Here is a 24,954-nt window from a genome sequence, read left to right as displayed (position 1 = left end):
GCTCCTGCAGCTTATTTTGCTCTCCGAGTTAAATTCTTTCCTTGTGAATTTATAACAGCAGCAAAGTGTGAGATATGGTGATAAAAACTAAGGAACAAAAAAAAAAAAAAAAAAAAGTGGGGCAAACTTTTGTGGATTAATGAATTAGTGTGAAAATTTTAATTTAAAGTAAGTGTTGTATACGTGAACAAAATCGAGTGTAGTGCTGCAAGTAACTTGTGTGTATATAAAATAAGAAAACACAATTTTGTATGAAAACAAATCTAAGTGAAACATGTGCAGTATGTCCTTATTGTCAAATGCTCTCTTTCTCCTGTCTGATACTTGACAAACTGCCACAAGTGGCAGTAGTGAAAAGTAGGCTTTGTCACTTCAGGTCCACCTGTACACTTCTTTTCTGAGTAGTTTGTAGCCCTTCCATTCGATGGACTGAAGCTTAACAAGGTGTACACAGTTTTCTGTGGTTAATATTCCTTAATTTTTTAGATTACTTTAAAATAAAAATCCTGAGTTTTTAAATTTCATCCAAAGTTCATTTCTAAGGATCATATTGTCATGTCTTCTTATCTGGACTTGTGGAAAAACCTTACAGGGCAAGGCTACACATGACACACCTGTCATCTTTGTAAGATTGTGATATGAAGAATAACCTAAATGGTAATTATTAAACTGGACACCTGTGTTCAAGGGGTTCTTTTCTGATGCAGGCTTGTACCAGTGTGTCAGACCTAAAGAATCTCTATAAGTACCTGTTTGTAAAAGTTGATTTGGTGTTGTGACAGTAATGCATGGGGGGTGTGAGCACCCTGTGCTTCTCAAAAGGAAATGTTGTAGTGTCTGCATTGCCTTGTGCTCAGGGCGGTGAGAGTGGGATTGCCAGAGGATTTTTGCTGCACCAATTTCCTTTTCATCTTTTTGGGTCTGCCTATGTCCCTGCTTCCCGAGTTTAGAGGTAACAGTTTAGATAAAGCTATTTGGTTTTTTTTTTTTTTTTTTTCCCCCCCCCCCCCGACCATGTAATGGCACATCACCTTAAACTTTCCTAAATCAGGGCTGCTGCACCCACTGCCTCCTGCTCTGCCCAGCGCGGCCCTTCCTTTGTCGTGGCCATGGTTCCTGTGCCACGGGCTGAGCTGCGCTTCCCCAGACCTTTTGCCCCTTCAGGCATCAGCCACGCTGCCTTTCCAAAGTGTGCCCGCCGAGTCTCGGTGCCGATGTGGCGTAAGCAGCTGACGGGAGCGCAGCGAGGAGAGCGGGGCGATGGCGATCCCGAAGGAGCTGGCGGCGCTCGGGGTCGCGCTGCTGGGGCAGCCGCAGGCTCCCGCTGTGGAGGCAGCGGTGTCCCCAGGGAACGCCGGCGAGTTCCCCGCGGGTGCGGAGCGGCAGGCTGTGTCCGGGCGCTGGAAGGAGCCGTGTGCCCTGGAATGAGCCGTGTCTCCGCTAGATGGAGCGCCCGGAACGGCGGAGCGGGAGCGCTCCGGCCCGGCCCCGCTGCGGGACCCGCTCCGCGCACCCGAGCTGCTTCCAGGGCTTAAAGCGCGCTCGTTTCCCTGCCCGCAGGCTCCCTACAGAATGTCCCCAGAGCAGGGAGATCACCCTGCTGACGAGCGCACACGTTCTGCTCGGCGCTGCCCCTAACTCTGTAAAGGCTGAACATTTTATTTATCTTGTTCCCTTCCCCTGCCTCGAGCACGTTGGTGGGAATAAAGGCTCCTGGCTGCTTCTGTTGTGAAAAATCTAGAGTTAATGCTGATTGCTTGTGAAACGTGTGTTGGGTGGTGCTGAAGAGGTTAACTCCGTGCTACAGGGGCTTTGGAGATATTGGGTATGAAGTACTGGAGAAGTCAATGGATGTAACACCGTGCTTAATAGAAACAGAAAATTAGTGATTCTTACTTGCCTGAGGTAAGCATGAGCCTCTGTAATGTTCTGATCTTTGTGCAAAAACCTAGTAAAGAAGAGCAATCTTAACATATACCTGATATTAGAAACAGGGATAGTCATGACAAGAAAATACCACTGGAAGGATGAGACGTTGCCTTTTAGTTTACAAGAATACAGGGAAATCCTTTGATTTAATATTTTTGACAAAACAGTATTAAAAAAAATCTGTGATGTTTCCCCGCTTTATTTTAAAAAGACTTAGTATATCTACAGAAAATAGAATACTATGTGAAATACAGGCAGAGATATTGATAATAGTAATTTATCAAAATACGTTACTGATGTATTCGATTTTACAATGTGCTGGTTTTCCTGGTTTTAAGTCCTGGGAATTATTTTTTTCACATGGTGTTAGATAAGGAGGGTTTAGAGAAAGGGCTGCTCTACTATTAGATTCTCTGCCACTTGCCTGAATTCTTTTTGTACCGCATCAACCACTTTATAAAGTAGAGAAGAAGATACATTCTTCACATGGAGCGTTTAATATGCAGTCATAATTAATTTTTTCTAACGCTTGATGTCTGGAGGCATACAATACTTGGAATACTGCATAGATCCTTTGTGTGAACTTCTTAATGTAGCCTACTACTTGAGATGAGCTTGAAGTGTAAAATGGTGTGTGGTGTTGCAGGTGATGTGTTTGAGCCTTCTTTTACTTGATGGAAATGGTTTGACTATTAGATAGTCTGCTGTGGTAATTCCAAAGGTTAACTTCTAGGTCAAAGGTCTGAAAACTCAAAATTTGGACATAAGTTTTAAGTTGACTACCAGGTCACAGCAAACGGAGTGGTTGATTTTAAATGGAAAGCGTTACGTTAAATAAACAGATGCATTGCAAATATAAGTGGGTTTGGATTTGTAAGTCAGCTGTGTGAGAAGCACTGCTGGTCCTTCTTGCTTTGTTTCGGAGCTTCTTTGCTTTTGTGTTTTCATTGGCATATTCAGGATTGATCCAGGCTTTGCTGTTGGCATTTTTGAAAGGGTATTCTCAATGTGTGCGGGGAGAAGGTGTCTGTCTGCAAGTTCTCTACCTGTGCCATAAGCCACGACATGGACAACCCAAAGAGGCTGGAGGAGGGAGTGTTGACTCCCATGGCAGTGTAGTAGGCATTGGATCTCAGATGGATCCATTATTAGTGTGGCAGAAGGTTTTATCTACTAGAATGTTTCTAGGAACTCCCACAGGGGCTGATATGGGCAGTGTAGATGACTGGCCTCTTTGTTTTATGTAAAATGTTGGTATTTGTTGTTAATTGATAGGTACTTGATAATATCAGCCGCTGAGCGTGGGGTGAGTTCAGTTCCTGACCCAACAGGGCCGAACTGAGGCAGCTGGGAAATGTCATGTGCTGTAGGCGAAGTGGCCTTTGCAATTGCACTCACTGGCTGCGGTAGAATAAAGGAAAAATCGAGTTGTTAATAATTTGCAGATGAGGTGTTGCTGGGGTCTGTGCTGTTCTGTGGGATTGCATGCTGCTGTTACAGGGACGCTGTCCCTGTGCAGGGGGATGGAAGGTCAGGCTGTGTACAGGCATTCATGTCCCTTTGGCACAGCTGTGGTGCCACTTAGGGTATATATAGCCATAACTGGGACTGTGGGGGTGATTAATGGGCTGGGTTAGGGACAAAAGTGTGTGTAAACAAGGAAATGGCTTTAAAGAAGAGACATTGATTTTGTATTTATAAAAATAAAACACATTTTGTTACCTTTTTTCTTTTTAGACATAATGACAAGTTATCCTTGGAAGGGATGAAAATTGGTAATGACTTTCCCCTGCATTTCTTGAAGCAGTGTATATCAGGCTAAAGAATTATGTTTCTTTTTTAGGTCTCTTACACTACTGAATTATGTGTGTTTATTGTTTCTCTGTGTACAGATGATTTGGATAGTTTAGATACTGCTGTTGTTTTAATAATATAATTATGTAAATGTAAGGAATACACACTATTTGTGGGTCATATTTTTCTGACTTCAAATTGGGTGAAAATAAAGGATAAAAGGCTGGTGAAAAATTCACTTTTACAATTACTGTTAGCTACACTGCCAGTGCTAAATTCTCTTGAAGTAATTGTTCAACACACTGCCTTTAAGAATTTAATCTGTTTTATGGATGTCCTTTTAGCTGTAAAATAGTGCAATAGACAGAAGAAGCTTTGCTTGACCATCACCATGTTCCAGAACTTCACTTTGGGAAATTGGATAGACTTATATAGTTCCAAACTGTTTGGCTAGGAAGCATGCTGCCTTTGATTTTGACATAATGTAAAAGGAGTTGGTTACCTTACATAACGTATTTGTTTTTCATTAAACATGCTGATAAGGTCTCATTAAAGTACCATGTATTATTTATGGTATTTCTTATGAAACTGAACTGAGGGGGAACTTCTCTCAGCTTAGGGCATTTGCAGAATAACAGCCTTTCTGTGCTAGAAAAAAAAATAAAAAGAATGAAGAAAAGCATGACATACTCCTGTCAGAACAGGAGACTGCTTAAGGCACAGAGAAAGAATGAAAAAAGGAGAAAGGGCACAGAGAGGGTTCATTTCTCCTCCTCCTCACTCGCTCTTCCTCTGTGGCATGAGGGGTTTTTTGTTTGGTGGTTTGGGGTTTTTGTTTGGTTTTTTTGGTGGTTTTTTTTCTTTTTTTTTGGTGATTAAATAATCTGGGCTGTTCTAGTAGATGAGTCCGTGATAAACTGCAAAAGCATGGATGTGTCCTAAGCCAAACCCAATTTCTGTATTGTAAGTTTGTGCATGACTCTTTTGGTGTTGATTCCCGAGTTATGAATGCATTGCTTTTGTTGCATTGACTGCTTTTGAGAAAGAAAATTACATAATAACTGATTCTGCTGGAAAATTTTCAGTTTTGCATGAAGAAGACTTAGTGGATCTAAATCAGTCTCTGAGGCTTGTGTGGGTGCAGGTATGTGTGTGCACATGTAGAATGAAAAAGAAATTATTTTTTTTTAATGTAGCACCTGAGTTGCAGTGACGTGTTTTGATTCTGTTTCCAGTTAAGCGATGACTATTACTTGTTTTTAAGGGTAGATCTTATATCAAACCAGTTATGCTGTTGATGAAATAGACTTCTCTTGTATGTGGGTTATTTGTTTATTGTTGTTAGCATTAAACTCTAGATCTCAGATGTGTTTTTGTGGGAATTAGATATCCTATAAAATAGGCTATTTTCAAATCTTCTGCAGAGTCCTTTTAAAAGGAACCCCTTCGAAACCTCAGGTGGTTCTTTGAGGTTTGACCTTCTTTCCTGATGAATTAATATTTAATTCATTTGTCAAATTCTAATTAAAAATAGTAATATTTTCTGTTATACTTGAGTTGTATCTCATGAAAAAAAAGCCCTGTAATATAGGACCTCAAGGACAAGCTGTAGTATAAATTATTTGATTTGCAGGTCACATCCTACTTTATTACATAAAGACTAACTAGATCTCCTAATGAATAATTATTACTCCATAAAATAAAGGGGGGGGGGGGTGAATAAAAACCTGGCAAGAGTGGAATACTAATTTTGAGGTATCGTTCTCAAAGAAGAAAGTAAACACTAAATTCTGAAAATTGCAAATGTAATTTTTCCATGTAACCTGATAGGGCAGTCCTTGATAATAGATTGACTAGCTGTCAAATAAATTTGTAATTTTAGATGAGATGGGCTTTAGACCAATTTTAAGATTGAGTCTATCCAAGTGTGCTCCCCTCCCCCAGTAAAGTAGACACAGTATGCCACAGAATTCTGTTTCATTCCCAGTGTTTCTGCTGCAGTGGTTACACAGCTCCTGCTCAGTTTCATTGTAATGCTTTTATAGGCTTCTCTGGGAAACTGGATAGCGAATGAAATGTAGATATAAAATTAATTTGTAATTTAAAAAATCATTTGCTGATAGCACTGTGTATTTGCTGGAATCTTCCTGGCTAGACAAGATTCTTTCCCTTTCCTACTTTGTGCTTCATACTTCTGTTCTTAGAAGGGGAAAGCCCTTTTCCAGTCAGGTGTGAGTCCTGGGAGGGGGGGGAAGTGTGTGAGTGTGTCTGTGTGCATGCAGAATCATAACAGGCATTCAGTCCCAGCTGGGCAATGACACTAATTGCCCAGATCTCATGGATGCCTGTGATGCAGCACGCTCACTTTCTCTCCTTTCCTATCCTCTCCAGGGATTTTTAAAATGCAGTATTTGAATTTTGGTGAGTGGTAAAGACCCTGCCCTAGGACCCATTTGACAAATGAGAAGCTGTGCAGCATCAGCACCAGCCGACTGAACCTCACTGAGTCTCTCTCTCTCTCCTAGTCAGCAGCTACTGTTGTGAGACAAGCTTCAGCTCTCTGTCATTGAGGAAGTTCCATTTGCTCATCAATAGGCTGCAGGCTGTGTCTTCTTTTTTTCCTCTCTGTTAAAAATTCGTAGTTTAAACCTACCAAGTTGCCTTAGCTGACAAACGAATGTAGGGGTTTGGCGCTGGGGAGAGGAGAGGCATTCGAGAAACACCGTTTCTTATTTAAATCATCAAAAGGGAAAAAAAAAAAACCAACCCGTAGTGACAAGATAGGGCAAACGTGCTTGCATGCAAGCCCCCTCACTTGTTCTACGTAGACTTCAGAGCAACACCATGCAGCATCCCCTTACGGGTGCAACCTGCGTGGCACTGCCGAATGTGGGCATGTGTCCCCAGCTCTCCTGTGCCTTGACTTTTATGTACTTACAGCAGGTAAGTTTGCTTAACTTTTTCTTTTCCTTGCAGTGCTTGCTTTGTCAGCATCGTTTGGGGGATTTGCAGTCGGGGAGGTATTTTTTGTGTGAATAGACTGTATAAATGTCTCCCACCCTGTGGAGCGAGTGTTGTGCCTGCACTTAACAATGTGAGAGCGAGTAGAAAATATGTTTTAACAGAGCATCAAGCCTTTGCATATCTTTTGGTGTTTTGGTGTTGGTTTATTTTATTTTTTTTGCAGTGTCTCCATTGGTGCTGTTTATAGATATTTAACACGGTACTGTCTGCGTTTCTCGTGGATACTGTAGCAGAGTTTCAGCCATAAAGGACTGCTCTTTATTCACTTGCAGGCATAAATTATACTTCTAATGTAAATGTGCCCAATGGCAATTTTGTTTAAGCCTTCTTTGAAGACAGGAATTTTAAGGCTGTGTTGAAACATGCTGCTGATTAAAGCCAAGCTGATTTTTGCTTCACCAGGAAAAAGATGATTTATAAGGATGTATCTGTGCAGAATACTTCTATCATTGAAGTATATTGGACTGGGTTTAAAAAAAATGTTTGGGTATCAGCACAACAATACCCATTTCTAGTAAATTTTTAATTTTTTTTTTTTTTGGTTTCATTTTGTTTTTGCTTAGAGGATTTTTTTTTAAGTATTTCGCCCCCCTCTCTCTTCTGAAAGCATTTACTATTTGGTACCCCCTCTCTGCTGTAATGTCAAATAACTGGATAATAACACATTTTTTTTAACTGGTATTTTGGAATCATCTTTGTATTCTACTCTATTTTATAACTGAATCCACCATTACAGAGTCATCTAGTAAGTATGTAGAGCCAAGACAGAAATATGTTATCATGCAAAAATGATTAATACTGTTTATTCTGTTACTTCTGTTGAAACTTCGGGAGGAAAAATATTCTTGTGCCTACAAAGAGGGGCATTTCTTCCAAACTTCCACTACAATAGTTTCTTTGCATATTGACTTCCCTGAAAGTCTCTAACTTTATTTCTGCATTCACAAATGCCTGAAAGATGTTATACGGTATTTCTTTTTGTTTCTAAAGAATAGATAAAATAGATTTAAAGCTTATTTTTATTCGAGAACATTTATTTTCCTGTTACTGCTGAAAGAAGAGAGGTCCAGTATTTTCAGGATATAAAACCTTCTGTAGGTTTTTTTTCTTGTGTAGTGTAGTATAAACCATTTCTGACTTCCAGCTTGGGAGTGCATAATAACAGATCCTTGCATGCGCCCTACATTATCCATGCATGTGGGAGGGATTCATATGTCTGCAATTAAAATTTGCATCAGATAAATATGATGTGTTTAAATTTCAGTAATTTGCATGCTGTAACTGAAATGTACGATCTTGGTAGTTCTGTATTCTGGGTCTGTTTTGGGAATGGCATTTATAGATCAGCTTTAATGATCCAGCGTGACTTGTGCACTTAGTGGTTATATACAAAATGTACTCCTGTGTTTTGTTCTGGATTTGTTTTTTTGAGTTTGACAAAGAGCAATTTCTATGTTAAAGATAGAGCTTTTGAAAGGAAAAATGGGAATTAAGGTGAGAGGTCAACATGGCCACACAAGGAGCTGATGAAGGATAACATAAAGATGAGGTTGGGTGCTCTAATAACCTTCCTCAGTGAGATATTGCAGTATCATTATGCAAACACATCTATAGCATGGCACTGCTTTAACGTTTACGAAACTGTGCAACTCTAATGAATACTTTAGAACAGGGAATTCAATTGCATCTATTCCGTTCAAGGGAAAGATGAGAAGTGGTTGCTAATGCACTTTACAAAGCGCTATATCTAGCGGATAATTTTTAACTCTTTAAGTGGATTAACTGCCACACTTAAAGTATTTTTTTTTCAAGTGTTTGCTTTCTCATCTCCTTAATCCTATTGTCAGTTTAGAATCATTCTGCCTGTACTAATCACAGTTATATAATAGGTTGAAAAGTCTGCTAAATTTGTGATGAAAATTGTGGCAGGTTCAAAATTCTGTGCTTGTTGCTTCTTTTGAATGATGGTTGGCGTTTTAGTTATTCTGAATTCCTAGAGAGTCAGGTAATCACGTTCTTAATTCAGATATTATCTCTTATTTTATGTATTTAAGTATTTCTTTAGAAACAATGCTACTTTATCTCAAAATTATCCAGGCAGAGAGGACTGAGTTGACATCACCTGCAGAGCCAATGTAATGTGGTTCTGGTTTTAAACAGTAAAGGAATAGAAAGTCGTTTGTTTTTGAAAAAACATTAGTAAACTTTCGTCATGACAATATACTTGGGTTTTTTTCTATTTTTCCCGTATCTGATAGTTTAGAGCAAACCTACAAAAATACTTGGTTTGTATGTTTAGTGCAAATATCACTATTTCAGTGAAACTGTAAATGTTTTTCTCTCTCTATGAAGTTGTCTATCGATCTTAAATACAGGTAACCTAAAAGCTTTATGTGGCAACTTAATAACTAGTGAATCCTCCCTGCCTGTGCAACCTGTGACCAGCAGTAAATAGACATTATGTGAAGCTGTCAAGTTTGGTTTTTTTCTCTAAAAATTGCACCTGAGATATATCTGCTCACTTGCACCTCAGTTAAAATGAACTCAGACATCTGTATAACAACTGAGCTCTCTCTTGGTAAACTTTGCTGCCTATTTAGAACTTATGAAAATATTTTTTTTTTTTATTGTTGCGTGTCTGCATTGGTATTCTGTCATGTGTAAGTTTTACAATTGGATATAAGCCTTTCTTGAAAGACTGAAAGGCATTATTACGTTCTTCTCAAGATGGGTAAGCCAATCTTTGTCAGTAAATACTTATTTATCCTCCTAGCCACGAGGATAGTGGTTTTCTGTGGAGCTGTATTAATCATTTGGGAAAACCTGTTTTGGTAGTCATTGAAAATTGGCCATTATTTATTTGTGAAAGTGACATCGCTTGGCCAGTTTGTGTAGTATAAATGGATAAACTGATTTCCACAGTGTACTATAGAATGCTCTACTACTTTTTCCAGGGTTAGAAACTTGATTATTTGCTCTGATATCTTTCACTTTACATGTGTATGTAATGTTTTAAGAGCCAAGTGAGGAACAGAATATTTTTTTTAAACAGTTTATGCATGGAGGATGCTTTACCTAAAAATATTTTGGGCTTTACTCTTGAAAATAAAGTTGAAAATAAACAAAGAACAGAGGCCTAGATCATGTTATAGATTAACTCTTGATAAGATGTTCACTTGAAAAAGCCAACAGAAACTGAAGAATGCTTCTGAGTTAGTTATTTGAAATGGTCTGAAATGATGTGGACACTTTCTTAATAAGATAGTTCTAACTATGGAAATCCAGAGTGAGTTTTCAAAGAGCATCAAAACCGAAATGACTGTGTCAGTGGCAGCAATGAACAGAGGGAGAACGTGGGGCTTGGCCTTGGAAGTTTTCACTGAGTCACTGTAAGGACAGGGTCAGCTGGTAAAAGTGTGGATGCATGTGGGTAAGAATTTTCTTTAGTGTCAATATTTAGAGATACAGGAGAAGGGAACTTGGATTTGTAGCACACCCTATCCTTTGGTAACATTTTATGGGGTTAGAAACAGCTGCATCTATTTTCTTTTCTTCCCCTTAATATGACACATCAATGCAAAACCCAATTTCTGACCACACATTTATATCAAATGCTGGCCTGAAGTAATTTTTGCAGCAAAATGTTGACCGCTGGTAAATTGGGATTTCGGGTCTATTAATGGAGGCTTAGTTCTGTTAACTGGTGTTTTCCCATGGTCTGTGTTTTCCTGGTTATTCTGTTGGTGGTAACAAAACAAACTCTTGTTTTGAAACATCACAGAATATTCCATGTCATAGTGTACAGTGCTGCTGTCATTATTTTAAAATTGGTAATTTTTTTTTTCTGTTTAATGATGATAGATGTGCTTTGTTTTAAATAGTGAAGTGGTTTGTACAAAGGGTAATTCCTCTTAAATGGAGCAATTGCTCATAGTGGACATTCACAGATCGAAAACAATTGAACTGAAACTTCAATATCAACCTTTTCTGTCTTTAACAAAGTAGTTCATGGTACAGCTCTCATACCAATGACGAAAAGAATCCACCATGAAAACAAAGCAGAAACCAACAAAACCTCCATCTCTACCCCAGCTATTCCATTACTGCTTACATGGTAAATTAGTGTAATTTTATTTGGGCCTTAAGCATTATGACTATGGAGAAAAGCTGAATTCCCCTCTCAGTTACTTATGTCATGCTTCTGGATCTGATGATTTATAGGGATCTGAAAGACTTTTTATCACATTCTTTCTTCATGGCTTAATTCAATGTTGATTTATTTGGTAGCATTTTCAATTGATGTAGTCAATAGTGTCAATAATGGAATAAGGATTAGAACAGATTATCTTTGTGCTAAAATTGTGTAAAGAATTGGATGGATGAACAATTCAAACAGTTCCCAGACACAGTTTAACTTTTTTTAATAGAGCAAAAGCACATCAATTGCTGAATGCCACCATTGCAGTTACAGTTCTAAGGATCTGGTTTTTGCATTTAATACTTCGGTGACTCTTCAAAGGTTCAGGTATGTCAGTTGAATTCAATAACCAATGTTTTATGGTGAGACTGTTTAAACCAATCATAAGGACATGGCCTTTCTTTGCCTAGTCCATTTATAGTACTCACTCACTCTGTGGCTCTCCTGTAAAATCAGTTAATCTGACTTTAGTTCTTGAAAATTTTAAGCATCTGTTAGTTTACAAATTGGAGTCCTTGCACGATTTTGTTCCTCTCTCTGCTATTTCATGGAAATTTTCAGGTGAGAACGTACAACCTCTGCTTATGACTGCGTGAGTGCACGGACGTCCACAGTACTAATGCTCACTCACCATCTGTTTTTCTTACAGCTGGGCCTTGAGTAATTGTCCAGTAGCTGATGGACTGAGGGTAGGCAATATTTTCAGGGTTTTCTGATTCATTTAACTGGCTTTGCTGCCCCAAGAGAAACATAGTACTTGTTTATTCATATGTGTAGGCTAAAAGCCTGTGCTGTGTCAGACAAATTATGGTACTCTGTTAAAACAAAAAAGGAGCTGCTGTCCTACAGACCATATCCTGTGGTTGCATTTGTACCTAAGGGGACACTGTGGCACTCTTAGGGAATTTTAGTGTATCAATGAAACAGACCTCAAAAGGTGGGAGTGCAGCTGTTGCATCCAGGAGTGCTGTTAATGCGGATTTCAGGAATAATGTCTTGCTGTTTAACCAATCAGGATAAATAAGATCATTTGGTATTCACCAGTAAACTCAGAAGCTGATACTTGAGACTCCACCTGTGATTGAAGCCCAATTTCCATGTTTACGTATCTTTTGTCTCCCAAGAGCTGCTCTGTTGTTTTCCAGAGGCTAATGAGAAGTGGCTTAGAGATCAAGTGCTGTAGCAGCTCTCATTCTGAATAAGAGCTAGTTTGGGGCATTTAACTCTAGCCTTGTCAAACAAGGTCAATCACTTACAAAAGCGAGAGGAAGTGCTTCAGTGAAGTACTCCCCTCTTTAAATACTAGAAGGAGGGGGGAAAAAAAAACCCAACCAAAAAAAAAGAAAACCAACTCCAGACACAAAAACCCCTCAGCAAACCAGAAGAATCTGTTAAGAAGGTTATCTGCTGCTTTGGACTATAAGAACAAGAGCAGTTGCAAAGGACCTTCCATGTGGTGGGAGCAGGTGAATATTTTTGGCTTAGAACCATTGGTTTTTCTAAGTGAGCTCTTTGAACATTTTCAATCACTTTATCTGAAAAGGGATGGCTGGATATTCTGTTGTGAGCTATTTGAAAGTTGTCCCCATTCACTAATATTTGCTAAGTATGTATATGGATGGGTATTTTCTGAAAAAAAAAAAAATATGTGGTGTGGTATTTTATACCAAGGAAAGCGTGTGGTGGTTATGTAAGCAGGAGTTTTTCTCAAGGCAGCCAGTAGATATTTCAGTTTGTTTTGATTTTTTTGACCACAGCCATTCAAAACTAGACTGACTTTTTTTGTTTTGTTTTCAATATGTGTATTTCTGAGTTGGTAAATAAGTACTATGATCACGTTAATATTAATTCTGCTAAAAATATTTTTGAAGCATTTAATAGGCGGTATAAATGAAAGTGATAAGAATTGTGACACTGGAATTTATCACCTTGTTTTATAGAGTTAGAATAATGCTGGTGGAAAGGAGAAGTCAACACCCTCTAAGAATCCTTCAAGCTTTCCTGCCTTTTAAAGGTGCATGTGCGATTGATTTATCAGTTTTAAGGTGTGATGTGTAGTGCAAGAGCTCTCCTGAGAACCTCCTGTCATTTCTTTGCTGGCATTGCTCATTTCCCTCGGAGTTGCCTAGTGCAGCACCATTGACTTCTTTTACATTTTGCTTCCCCTCCCACTCTGTCAGTGCAGCAGCCCAGTGAATTTAATTAGAGAAAATAGCATATCTAATGTCTGTGCTATCCTGACTAGTTGTAGTTGGGCCTTTGGTCTTTTGCACTAGAGCAGGCTCCAGCTGTGGAGAGATCTCGCAGTGTTTTGATCCTGCTCTTTCTCGTTGTGTTGAACACAGGCAGAATCAAAATTAGATACCGTAGTAAGAACTGAAGCATTCAGTGAATTATTTTTTGTTCATAGTGAGTCACTGATTTTCACTTTTCTGTCCAGATATGGAAAGAAAGGCTGTGGTACTTCAAAACTGAAATACTTAAGATGTTCAGGTACTCATGAATAAGAATGCAAGTGCTTTCATCGTAGACAAACTTTAAATTTGTTTTAACCCTTTATTTCAAAATGCACCAGAAATTGTTGCTCTTCCTAACTATAACATCTTGAATATGATTTGTTTTGTAACTGTACACTGATTTTATACTGCCATCTCATATATATTTGTGGTTTGTGTATATACTTACATGCCTTGCCTCGATTCCTTACTGACTTGCACTAATATTTATTATTATGTAGCTTTGAAGCTGATTTCTTCGGTTCTTTTGCTTCTCATAGCATTTTGTTTTATAGTAATAATCATTATCTCTGTTGCGGATAGTAAGTCTTGTGTACGTGAAATAGTTCATTACAAATATTGATTATGGGTGTGAAGCTTAATTTACGAACAAGGAAAGATAAAAAGTTCTAAAATACAAGCTTGTGATGTCCTAGTGGCACAATCTTTCATGAGACAGTGGGAAATTAAAGTATTTCTTTGAAATAAGTTACAGTTACCATTGTAAAGGGAGGCAAAAAGAAGGTTGAAAGTTCTCCCTGAGAAGAAGATTTTGCCAAAACAGAGCTGGTGTGAAAATCTGGGGGTGAAAAGAAGTTAGACAGCCTGTATATTCAGTGAGTGTCCCCTCCTTAAGCTTTTTCCCTAGTCATGTATTAGTCCTGTCTCTGGGATGTTACATGGCTGCATGGCTCAATTAATGCTCTGTGGCAGGAGGAGGAAAAAAATGTCTCTGTCTTGTCAGAAGTGAAGTTATTTACTTTCAAAAGCTGACAGAATAGCACTGCAGGGGCTTCATTTATTTCCGTTCAGAATGTCATTATTGTGTAATGCAGAGGGACTCCTGCATGCATTGCAGGCTTACTCTTGTAATCTCAAGTCTGCTGGATGGCTGCAGAAGTGTAAAATGGCCCACTGGAATGTTTCCCTATTCTGACTTCAGCTTGTTCACTTTTGCAAAGCAGCATTCCAAGTGTCTTAAATATTTGCGGCTTAGAAGGCGATAAACGTGTTTGTGGTGGTGCTGATGCCGGATACCTTTGGAATCGTGCTCTGGCCTGGCTGGAAGACTGATTGTATCCTGAGTTACCTTTATAATGAGTGTCATTTTCCCTGATGGGTAGCATATGGTTTGAGACTGCTTTTTCAGCATTCCTCTGTCTGTCATGCTCTCTAGTTTTCCCAAGTCTAGCCCCAAAAGGAGTGTTTTAGTGCAGAATGTTTTATAAAGATTACTTGCTATTTCATTTCAAAGTTTGGAAAAGCATTTGACTTTGCTGTTGTTGTCTTGCACGTCCTTCAGAGGCAAGATAAGTAGTTTTGGTATTGCCTACCCAAGTTCAGCGTGTCTTGCTGCAAAAATACAGGAGTGTTCAGAAACTGCAGTTCCAAGGGGCTTGGTTTATTTTTTTTCCTTTCCCTTTGATACCATCTCTTCCAGCTTCACTTGGAGTACCAGGCTTGGCATGTGCACATGAAATTGCCTGTTGCTCTTTGGAAAGCTTTTTGATACACCAAAAGTAAAAACACTGAAACAGCGGAGTTCAGGAGTTCCTCTGCCCTTCTTTCTGCCTGTTCTTAAAATAAATAAATAAATACTCCAATAGAAAATTACTTAATTTGGGGAGGAGTCACATTTTTAGTGATAGTTGATTTTTTTTTTTAAGGGTAAACCCTTTTTGATTTTTTTTTTTTTTTCTTTTTCTTTTTTTTTTTCTATTTAGAGCAGGTAGAGTAAAAATTACTAAGATGCCAAATTAATTTGTTAATGCTGGATTTTATTTGCACACAACATATCTTTAAATGAAGGCAAAAGGATTCTGCTTCTAAATGGGCTTGCTTGCTTCTTTCCTGCTTTTCTCTTTCTTTTATTTGCAGACATAAAATCCAATAAATTTCTATTGCAGTTGCTGGGCTTGGGGGAGAAAAAGGAGAGGAAAAGTACAAAGCTATTGGGAAGCGTCAAACACGGCAGATGATGAAGTACATTTCATAGCAGCCAATTCCAAGCCCAAAATCCCTGTTGTGCAGGAAGGCTTCCCAGCTCACACAGGAAATTCAGCCATTGCACAGCAGAGTATTAATGATTTATACACCCCGCACCACTGCTTTTGTTCACTCGCAGAGCCAGGGTGTGTTAATAAAGGAATTTCAGGGAAAAGGGTCCTGGCATGCTGAGTTGTTTTGCTCAGTGCGGTGGACGCTGCCTCATAAATCAAAGGAATTTAGTGCTTTACAACCTTTCAGAGCTGCTGAGGGTGGGGTTTTTTGTGGTTTTTTTTTTTCTTTTTTTAATCTGATACACCTAGGAATATTTTCATTTCTTTTCTATAAAGAATGAATGAACTTCTGGATGAGATCTATCTCAGCTGTTTTAGGGTTGATTGGTTTGCTTCACAGTGGCATTATACTTCCATTTGTTTTCCATTTGGATTTATGCTTTATGGTGTTGTCTATGGAAGGAGACTAGCATGGTTTTATTATCATAGAGATGCAGATCACATTATATTCTGTCTTATTTCTTAGAAATAACTAAATGAAATATAAAGGCAAAATACATTTGCAGTAAGCAAAGCAGTTTTATATTCTCTACCTAAAATAAAAACAAATAATAACACTTATTAAATATTATTATTTTAGCTAATTTTTTCTAATAAATATTTTTCAGTGTTCTACTATACACGAGTGATAATTTTTGAAGTTGTTTTTTTGCCTGGAAACTTTGTTTCTTAATAGCAACTGCAGGATTAGGTTCTTAATTTTGTATTGATTTACATAATTATCTTTTTCTAATAGTGGATCAATATTGATTTTGTGAAAGAAAATATGTATCTACACTTGATTATAGACATGAAGATAAAGAAGGCTGTTTTTTAAAAATCTCTGAAATTGTGATGTGAACTAGAGTATTAAATAATGTTGTAAGATGTCCTAGCAGAAAACCACTTGGTTGGATAGTTATGGAACCTAATTTTTGCTTTCCATGGCCCCATTAAAAGAAGGTTTGGTGAGGGAATAGGAAATAATTGCAGGGAATGTGTTTTGCAATTAAAGGCAACCTGGTTTTACACGGGCATCTTAAGACTTTGTATGACACAGCAGACACAATGTTTTTAGCCTGTTTGGGCCGTTCAGCATCATAGATTCAGGTACCTTTTTGTACAGGAAATGTAACTGTCCTGTCCTGGCTTGGTCACAATAGAAAAGGTGATTCCCTCTGAGCTTTGTGGGAATCAGTACTGCAGAAGTTAGAGCTACTTAATACTGAGAGGAATTCTTTGTTTGCAGTTTTTGTGGTCTGAAGGCAAATAAATACTTTCCTTTCTGTTTTCCTCTCTCGTTTAAATATCACAGATTAATATAAGGTAGGTGCCCAGTAAATGAGGTTTATGTTTATAGAGCAGCATTGCTGCATTTGTTTGTCCTCCATTATTTGGGTGCGTGAGTGTTTCATTGTATTTAATTATGTCTGTGAGGCACAAGACAACAGTCAACATCTGCTCTATTGTTGCTGTGGTTTACAGATAGCTTTGATGGGTTATTAAACAATCTATTCTTCAAACAGCAAGCAGGGAAATAAGCTGCACCCATATTATGTAATTTTGTAAAGGTACATTATGTAATTAGTTGTCTAGTATTTGCACACTAATCTTTTATTTTGATTGGATATATGCTATTCCATTTTAAAAAAAGTGATGATCCTTGGCAGTTTTTATTTAATAGTGAGTTTCTAGTTTCTCTATGGGTTGAGTTAATTTTCCCACTACTAATTTGATTTCACCATATGTTTTATATTGAAATAATGCATCTGAGTTGTGAATGCTAATACAGAAATTAGAAATGTGCATTAACTTTCATTTATTACTGAAACAGCTACTGACAAACTATTAAGACAGAAACATCATTAGGTATCTTGAACTATTTTTGAGTAAAGGTTTGTGCTGTTACCAAAGCATCAGTTGGGGAAGGCAAGGTTCAAACTGCTTTGACTCTTAGATCTTACTCAGAGCAGAACATCCCTCGGTACACCCTGGGCAAGAGAAGTTGTACAAGCAGGGGGATGACTCTGTGGAACTTGACTCTTGTACAAATGGATTTCCTGATGGAAGTGTGCTTGCGTGTTAATCTGCTTTTAATTTTGTTTTGGTTTAGTGTACCTGTTAACTGCTTCAAGTTTCTTTATGTAACACCGGTGTCCACTCTATTGTATCTGCATGCATTAAGGCAAATCACTGAAAGATTGCAACTACCCAGCATGTGATTTGTATTTTGCCTTAAAATAAAATGTAGAAGAAAATGTTCCAGACACAAATGATGAACAGATCCTAAAATTAGACTTTCTCTATCTTTTATCATTGCAGAAAATCACCTATTAAAAATGTTTGAGAACACGAGTCTGTAATATTTTCACGGCTCCTGAGCTGCTACTGCCCACAGTTCTAGAGCTGCAGCTTGCTGGGGTTGCTTCTCACAGCAGGGCTTCTGAGGCTTTGGAAATACTGTTAATCCAATGAGCCTGACTTAGGGACCCGGGTTTTCCATTGGAATAAAGTGGTTCAAAATCCTTTGGAACACGAACTCTGCTCTGGTGAGACCCCACCTGGAGTACTGCATCCAGCTCTGGGTCAGATTGCACTGAGAGGCTGTGGAGTCTCCCTCACGGGGGATATTCCAGAACCATCTGGACACAATCCTGTGTCCTGTGCTCTGGGATGGCCCTGCTGGAACAGGGAGGTGGCATCAGGTGACCCACTGTGTCCAGCCTGACCCATCCTGTGATTCTGTGACCTGTTGGAGCAAATCCAGAGGAAGTGCCAAGATGACGAGAGGGATGAAGTACCTCTCCTGTGAGGAAAGGCTGAGAGAACTGGGATTGTTCAGCCCAGAGAAAAGAAGGCTTTGGGGTGCCCTAAATGGTGACCTTCCAGTGCCTGAAGAGAGCCTACAGGCAAGACGGACAGAGACTTTTTATGAGAGCATGGAGATACAGGAGAAGGAGGATGATTTTAAACTGAGACAGAGTAGGTTTAGAGGAGATGTTAGGAAGAATTTTTTTTTACTGTGAGGGTTGTGAGACACTGGCACAGGTTGCCCAGAGATGCTGTGGATGCCCCATCCCTGGAAGATTTCAAGGTCAGACTGATGGAGCTCTGACAAACCTTTTTTAGTGGAAGGTGTCTCTGCCCATTGCAGGAGGATTGAAACTGGATGATCTTTAAGGTCCCTTCCAAGCCAAATCATTCTATGATTCTATGAACTAAACTATCCCTTCTATGTACATGAAAAACTTAATTCAAATGAAAAAAATGTATAAAAAGCACGGTTACTTGGAAAAGTATGCATCCTAGCAGGTAGGAATGGTGTTCCAGGTGCTTGTTGAAATGTCATTTTGTAAAATGGCCATAATTTTTAGCATAGAATGAAAATTCTTCCTTTTTTTTTTTTTTTTTTTTTTTTTTTTTTTTTTTTAAGGGCTTGCTAGAAATACTTTGTAATCTTCCTCTCACCTACCTGAGATTGAAACAGGGTTTTCAGTTCTGTTCCTTCTCCAGGGATGTGGAGAATTCCTCTTGAAGTTTTGATGAATGGAAACTCAAACAAGAGCTTCTAATTACAGTTTTGTAAGAACTGAAGGAATGCCAGGATGCTGCACTTTGTTTTCAAGGTGTTTCCAGAAACCCACTGTGGGTGGGGGAGGAACTATGGGTTTGTCAATTTTATTTTTTATTTTTTTATAATATCTATGACTAAACTGGCAGGGTGGGTCTTTTAGGAAGTGCTCATTATCAGCAAACATTTGTCTTTGTGTGTGACCAAACAACCCAGGCAGGTGTCTCTAGAAGCCTGCATGGGAATGGAGCATTCACGGGCTGTTTTCTGGCATGCAGTGCAGACGTGGATTTTCCTGGGTGAGAAAAGCAGGACTAGAATTTCTACTGGGGTAGATCAGTTTATTGACTTCTGCTGAGAATGCTAGCCTTGGCTTTGCTGTGAAATTAATGCATCGTATGGTGAATGTGCATTTTCTGTCATCGTATTCTTGTACATTTTGCTCAATAGTTTCAAGTGTTTATTTGCACTAAAATCGTACAAGTTGTGTGTGCCCATTTCCAGAAGAAAATGAACTTTGAAACTCCTTTATAAAAACTCCAAGGGAAAGCTATTTTCAGCTTTATTAAGGAAGAAGAGTTACAGCAGGCAGCATCTGATCTGTGAGAGTGATGGGTACTGGTTACTCTCAGAGCTTCACAAGGAGTTAGGGCTGTGGAGCACAAAATATTTCAGTGTTTTCTTCGTGTGATCCTAAAGGGCTAATTAGGGATGAAGAGTTGATGATAAATCAGGAAATTCAGCTCTTTGTGAATGGCCAAACAGATCAGTGGAAAACAAAAAATATTGTTAGGCAGTGGTACCAGATCACTCAAACATGCAAGAAAGGAGGCTGTGAAGAAGACCTATCAGTAACAAAAAAATGAGGTAGTTATAAAAACCTTTGAAAATAATTTCTGTAAGAATTCACTAGTCCTAGTTGACTCATTAATTATCTTGAAATCTGACAGTTCTGTAGAAGCAGCTATGGAGTGCTTTTTTGTCAGTGCAATGCAAGAGAGATGTTCCAATAATAGCATTTATAATCCAGATGTGCAAAAGTCAGGTCTGTCTTATGAACCTCCTGTACAGTTCATGTTTGCTGAGCAACTCAAAGCTTGTACAGAAATATTACATTTCTTATTTTTATTTATTCCTGGTGTTCAGTCGCATGTATTTTGGTGGTTTACTTCTTTACTAAATAGTATCAAATGTTTCATTCCTTCTGGTTAGAAACCAATCACTATTGAAAAGCTTTTGAGAGAAGGTAAGATGCTCTCAGTTGAAGAGTTTGAGTTCAATTTTTAGTGTCTGATCCCCTGATCTTGCACTGCAGGAGAACTGACAACCTCTGAGGTCTTAGAAGGAGAGTACTTACTCTTTGTCTTATTTCTTGCAACACTAAAAATCTTACTCAAGTTATTAGCTGGATATTAGTATTGGCTGAAGCACTCATTTCAACAAAAATAGAAATAATCCACTTCTGTTGTCCTTTCCTGTACAACTTTAGCCCAGTCCTTTGCTGATGCCTACCAAGGGCACTGGCACAGGTTGATTAAAACATAAATGAAGGTGAGATTAAAGGCCTTTCTTTCTCTATTCCTTTCTAATATCAAATAGAATTGACAAAAAGTAAAGAAGTGGGTCGCAGGAAAGGCTTTTAGCATCTGGCACTGATACGACAGGGTTCTGGTTTTCTGATCTTAGGTGCTTTCTCTCCTCTCCTGTTATTCTGAGCAGTAGCATGATCCCTCTAGCTTTACATTGTCCTGAGAAGGTTGTGAGAGACGACCTTAGAAATCAAGCATTCCCATGAATTCTCTACCTACTGTGATTACTGAAGAATATGTAGGAGTGGAATGTGTAATGAATAAATAGAATATTTTTAATAGGTTTCAGGAGAGGGGGGGAAAGTAAACATGTGTTGTGATTCTTTCAGGTGAGATCTATTTACTGTGTTACCAGGAAGACTTCTTGAAGCTTAATCCAGGGAATTTTGTTCTTCCAAATTAATTGTCCTGTGTACCAGCACTTTACAGAGAGGTGGGTGCAGAGAGTACTCAGAGCAATCCCACTAACAGTGATCTGGCTTCAGTCCCAGACCCTCAAACTGGGGGCAGGAGAGATGTGACCTATCTCAGGGAGAGCCAAGTTTTAGCCCGGCCTGGATAGGCCGGGTACAAGACCTCACGCTGAGTTTAGGAGTGGTGTTGAGTTGCTGAACATGGGATTAGGTGTGTCACCAAACATGTGCATTAGGAAGTGTCTATGTGACTGAATTGACTTTAGACATTAATTAGCAATGAAGTTGAAAAAGCTTTCTTAACTTTCTGCCATTCAGATTTGGAGGCAAACTTCTTATCAGCTGAGCTTTCTAGTGCTTTCAGCCAAATCCTGCCTGCCTTAGATGCTCCTTGCTTGTAGCTCTTGGCTAAACTTTAGTACTTAAACTATTGCCAGTGTCTTGAATAGAGCTGAGTTATGGCTTACATTACATCTAATGCCTTCAAGTCTTGATATTTTATCTCTTGAGGATATGAAACTTGTCTGTAGTGAACAGAAATTCCCTCTGATTCCTTTAAAGACCTATAGGGTCTTTATTATTTTGGGGTTTGAATTGGTTGTTTCTCCAAGGCACCCTGCTCACTTAGGATATCTACCCTATGCTGGTTTCTGCAATCAAGCCATAGCACTTGGCATGGTAGGGTGCTTGAATGATGTATTTATACAGGCAGGAGGCAGGGTTTAATATCATCTCATGATTCACTGTGCAGTCCTATTAATACGAACTTGACTCGGGGGAATAAGTAGCTGTTACTTGTCAGCAAATCCTGAGTGTATTAAGGGGGTGAAGTTGTATTGAAAGATTCTCACAGTGATACTCTGCTGTTCCCAAGGGAAGCAAATGAAATCTGTACTTTGATGAATAATGAATGTGCTAATTGGGGTCAAGAAGAAGTCATAGCTTCCTGTGATACAGTAGTTAGAGTAGCCTGACTACAGCAATAAAGAAAAGTCTGTTTGACCAGATTTGGTAATAAAAGTATGTGAGTGTCTGTCATCTCTGTCATCTCCACACAACTAAAGCCTGGGATGTGACAGTGGCATGCAGGTGGTTGATCTCTTCTGCAACACGGGTGTATTCCTGGCATCCTCTTTTAGGTATTGGTTGGTGCCTGTAAGAATATGGCCATGAACTGATGCTGAGACTGGTTAAGAGCTCAGATATTACCAAAAATCCTGTGTGGAATGGATGATGATCTCTCATGGCATGGCTTGGGTATATCACTAGGGTTCATTAAGAGTGGATATTGGTTAGTTAGTCTGTTCCTGACTTGCAAGGAAAAATGCATTTGTTGTTGCTGGTCTGTATTTGCAAACAAATGTACCCTAAGGGGAATATCACAGCCTGTGCTCACCTGCTGACAAAATACCTGCAAAAATACATATTTCTTGGTCATCCTGTATTCAGGACACAGAAGAATAAATGAGAATGAGGAAGATATATGCAAGTATGATTCTAATACGTATTTTGTGAAATACATAGAACCTGACACTTTATTAAAGATCTATGATAGTGCTTATCATTTGTGGAAGATGTACATAATTTTCAGTAGTTAGTCTATGTAACTGCATGATATCAAACAAGCATGAGATCTTGAAAGTGTTCTGTGTTTCATACAAAATTTTCTAAGCTGCTTAACTTCTCATGGATTGGAGGCTAATCTCAGCTGGTTTAGAAAATGCAGATAATCTCAAGAGCAGAGTAGTGAAAGATATCTGAAGTAGCCTGGAGATGGGAGAGAGTGTGTTCTCAAAGAGGCCAACAGGGAAAATTCAACTGATTTGATACAGCTATCTAGCTGATAAGAGTTATGTAATAAAAGCCAGCATGGAGCTCTGCAAGAGAAGGAAAGCAATGCAGTGCTCACTAAGGCAGAAGAAACAAAGTGCAGAACCTTGTAACACATCTTCTGTGCTGGGAATAAGTCGGGATGTCTGCATGTCAAAATCAACTCTTGGTACTTAAAGCAACAGTATTTTCCTCCAGTTTTGCAGCTAACTTTTCTGAGTGATCCAGGACAACTGGAGGCACACAGAGAAGCTTTCTTCACAAATATAATTGTACAGGCCCATGGCGGTGTGTTCCACCACTTTTTGTAGCTTTAGGAGACTATTTTCTGTGTGGCACCTTGCAGTCCAATGTCACCCTTTTTCCTAGTGCAGAGCACAGCACAATAAACAACTGAAATTTCCAGATTCATCCTGCTTTAATTCTGACACAAATGCTGGGATAAAAATCTGGTTGTGATGCAGAATCTTTCTAATTGGTGTGATAGTGCAGCTAAGTTAAAAGACACCTATATCTATTTGATGTTTGTTTTCAGAGAGTAGTTGTTCGCAGATTGTTCTTGGCGTTTGTGCTTTGATATGTAGAGATGATGACAAGTCCTTACGTTTCTGTGGTAGCCCAAGGGAAGTCCAGGCACCGAGGGATCCCTTAACTCCAGTTATAACCTGCTTCTTCTCTCTAGCATACATTTATCACCTGTGTAAATGAATGTGTCTTGTGACTCACTGAAGGGTAAATCACTCTCCGTGCTGTCAGGGGACAAATACTTATCTTTTAGCAATCCAGTCCAAGCAGGGATGAGGGTTTCCAAGTTGTAGAAGAGGCCAAGCTTTGCTTTCAAGAGTTCTGGGAAAAGTGAAGCTAAGTAGGTGTATATCTTTTAAGTGGGTGTGTGTGTTCTTTTATATTGCTTTCATTGTGGTGATCTCCCTGTACCAGATGCAATTCTCTTCAAAGGAATTTACAGTCAGAGATGGATACAAATGTATAGTTGACCTGCAGAGGAACAGGAATATTGGTCACCATGCCGCTGGACAGTCAGTTCATCCCCCAGTCAATGTTTTTGTGTGGCATTCTGGCAAGAGGAGGTTTTATGGGCTGAGAGAGAATGTTTGTAGATGTTTATAGAGACTTACCTGGTAGCAGGCAACTTCAGGAGAAAGCACCGATGCCATTTGGAGTTTGGTTAGGAGGTGCAGGAGCACAGTATTCAAGGCAAGACAAAGAGAATATTCATCTTTGAGTTGTTGACAGTAATAGATTGGGTAGGAATAGGCTGAGGTGAGCCTTTGAGGGGGATGACAAGTACAGGATAAAGGTAGTAAAAGGACGTTTTTTGGGGCAATGCAGGTAGAGAAAGAAGTGATCTTCGTGGGAGCATTCCAAAAGAAATGGAAGGTAAACAGACCATTCTTTAGCCAGTGAGGTACTAAAGCAACCCATGACTAGTACACAGCACTGACAATAAGAAAGAAAGTAAGTTGAAACCAGAGAGAAAGGATGGGCTGTGTACTCAGAAACCAAGATTTACTGAAATATAGCACTTCAAATGTTGCAAGGGCAATCGGCCTACAGGGCAAAAGCCTTAATCTCTCTAGGGCTACAAATAGTTTCTCAAATATGTTTCCCGACTTCTCCCAGCTTGTCTGAAGCTCTTGTATATGGCAGGACTGTAATTATTTATCTTTATTTATCTTTGAAATCCCCAAACTTGCTATCATTGTATATTTAGAAGAAAAAGGCTAAAATTTGAACTTCAGTGGAACTGAAGCATTGTTGTTTTTTGACTGAAGAATTAGCTGGCTTCATCTTGACCTGCTGCTAGTTTCTAACGTGTTCCTAAGAGCTAATGTAATTGTTAGATGCTAATGTAATTTTTAAATGGAAACTTCAAGTTCAGAAGAAAAATGTGTTAATTCTAAATGTGCTGTATCCCATGTGCTTGAAAAAGGTGGTTTCTCCCAGGTTCAAACAGTTTCTATATCCTTGCCCTGTTCTCTGGTATGAACTGAGATGCTTAATAAACTCAAACAACCCTGACAACATCTGCCATGTTAGCTATCAGTATGAAA

General features: G+C 38.9%; 1 protein-coding gene across 30 annotated transcripts in view; it reads left to right on the top strand.

Annotated features, from left to right (window-relative positions):
* The window catches only part of RBFOX1 (RNA binding fox-1 homolog 1), a 1,119,677-nt gene that overhangs the window by 850,290 nt on the left and 244,433 nt on the right, over nt 1–24,954 (top strand). For 2 of the 30 annotated variants that reach the window (XM_048320451.1, XM_048320450.1), the window contains exon 1: nt 6,065–6,666. The exons of 26 other annotated variants lie outside the window; for them this stretch is intronic. Coding sequence is in view for 1 of the 4 variants with exons in the window: in XM_048320446.1 (XP_048176403.1) it covers nt 6,523–6,666 (144 nt within the window). In the remaining 3 variants the exon portion in view is untranslated. Of the gene's footprint in view, nt 1–6,060; nt 6,667–24,954 lie in introns of those variants that run through there. 2 more of the 30 variants (XM_048320464.1, XM_048320446.1) reach the window with 2 other exon arrangements.

This window comes from Corvus hawaiiensis, chromosome 16, assembly GCF_020740725.1.
Source record: "Corvus hawaiiensis isolate bCorHaw1 chromosome 16, bCorHaw1.pri.cur, whole genome shotgun sequence".
Lineage (NCBI taxonomy): Eukaryota > Metazoa > Chordata > Aves > Passeriformes > Corvidae > Corvus > Corvus hawaiiensis.
The sequence above is the reverse complement of the archived record's forward strand: the minus strand, read 5'-3'. Positions and strand labels throughout refer to the sequence as shown.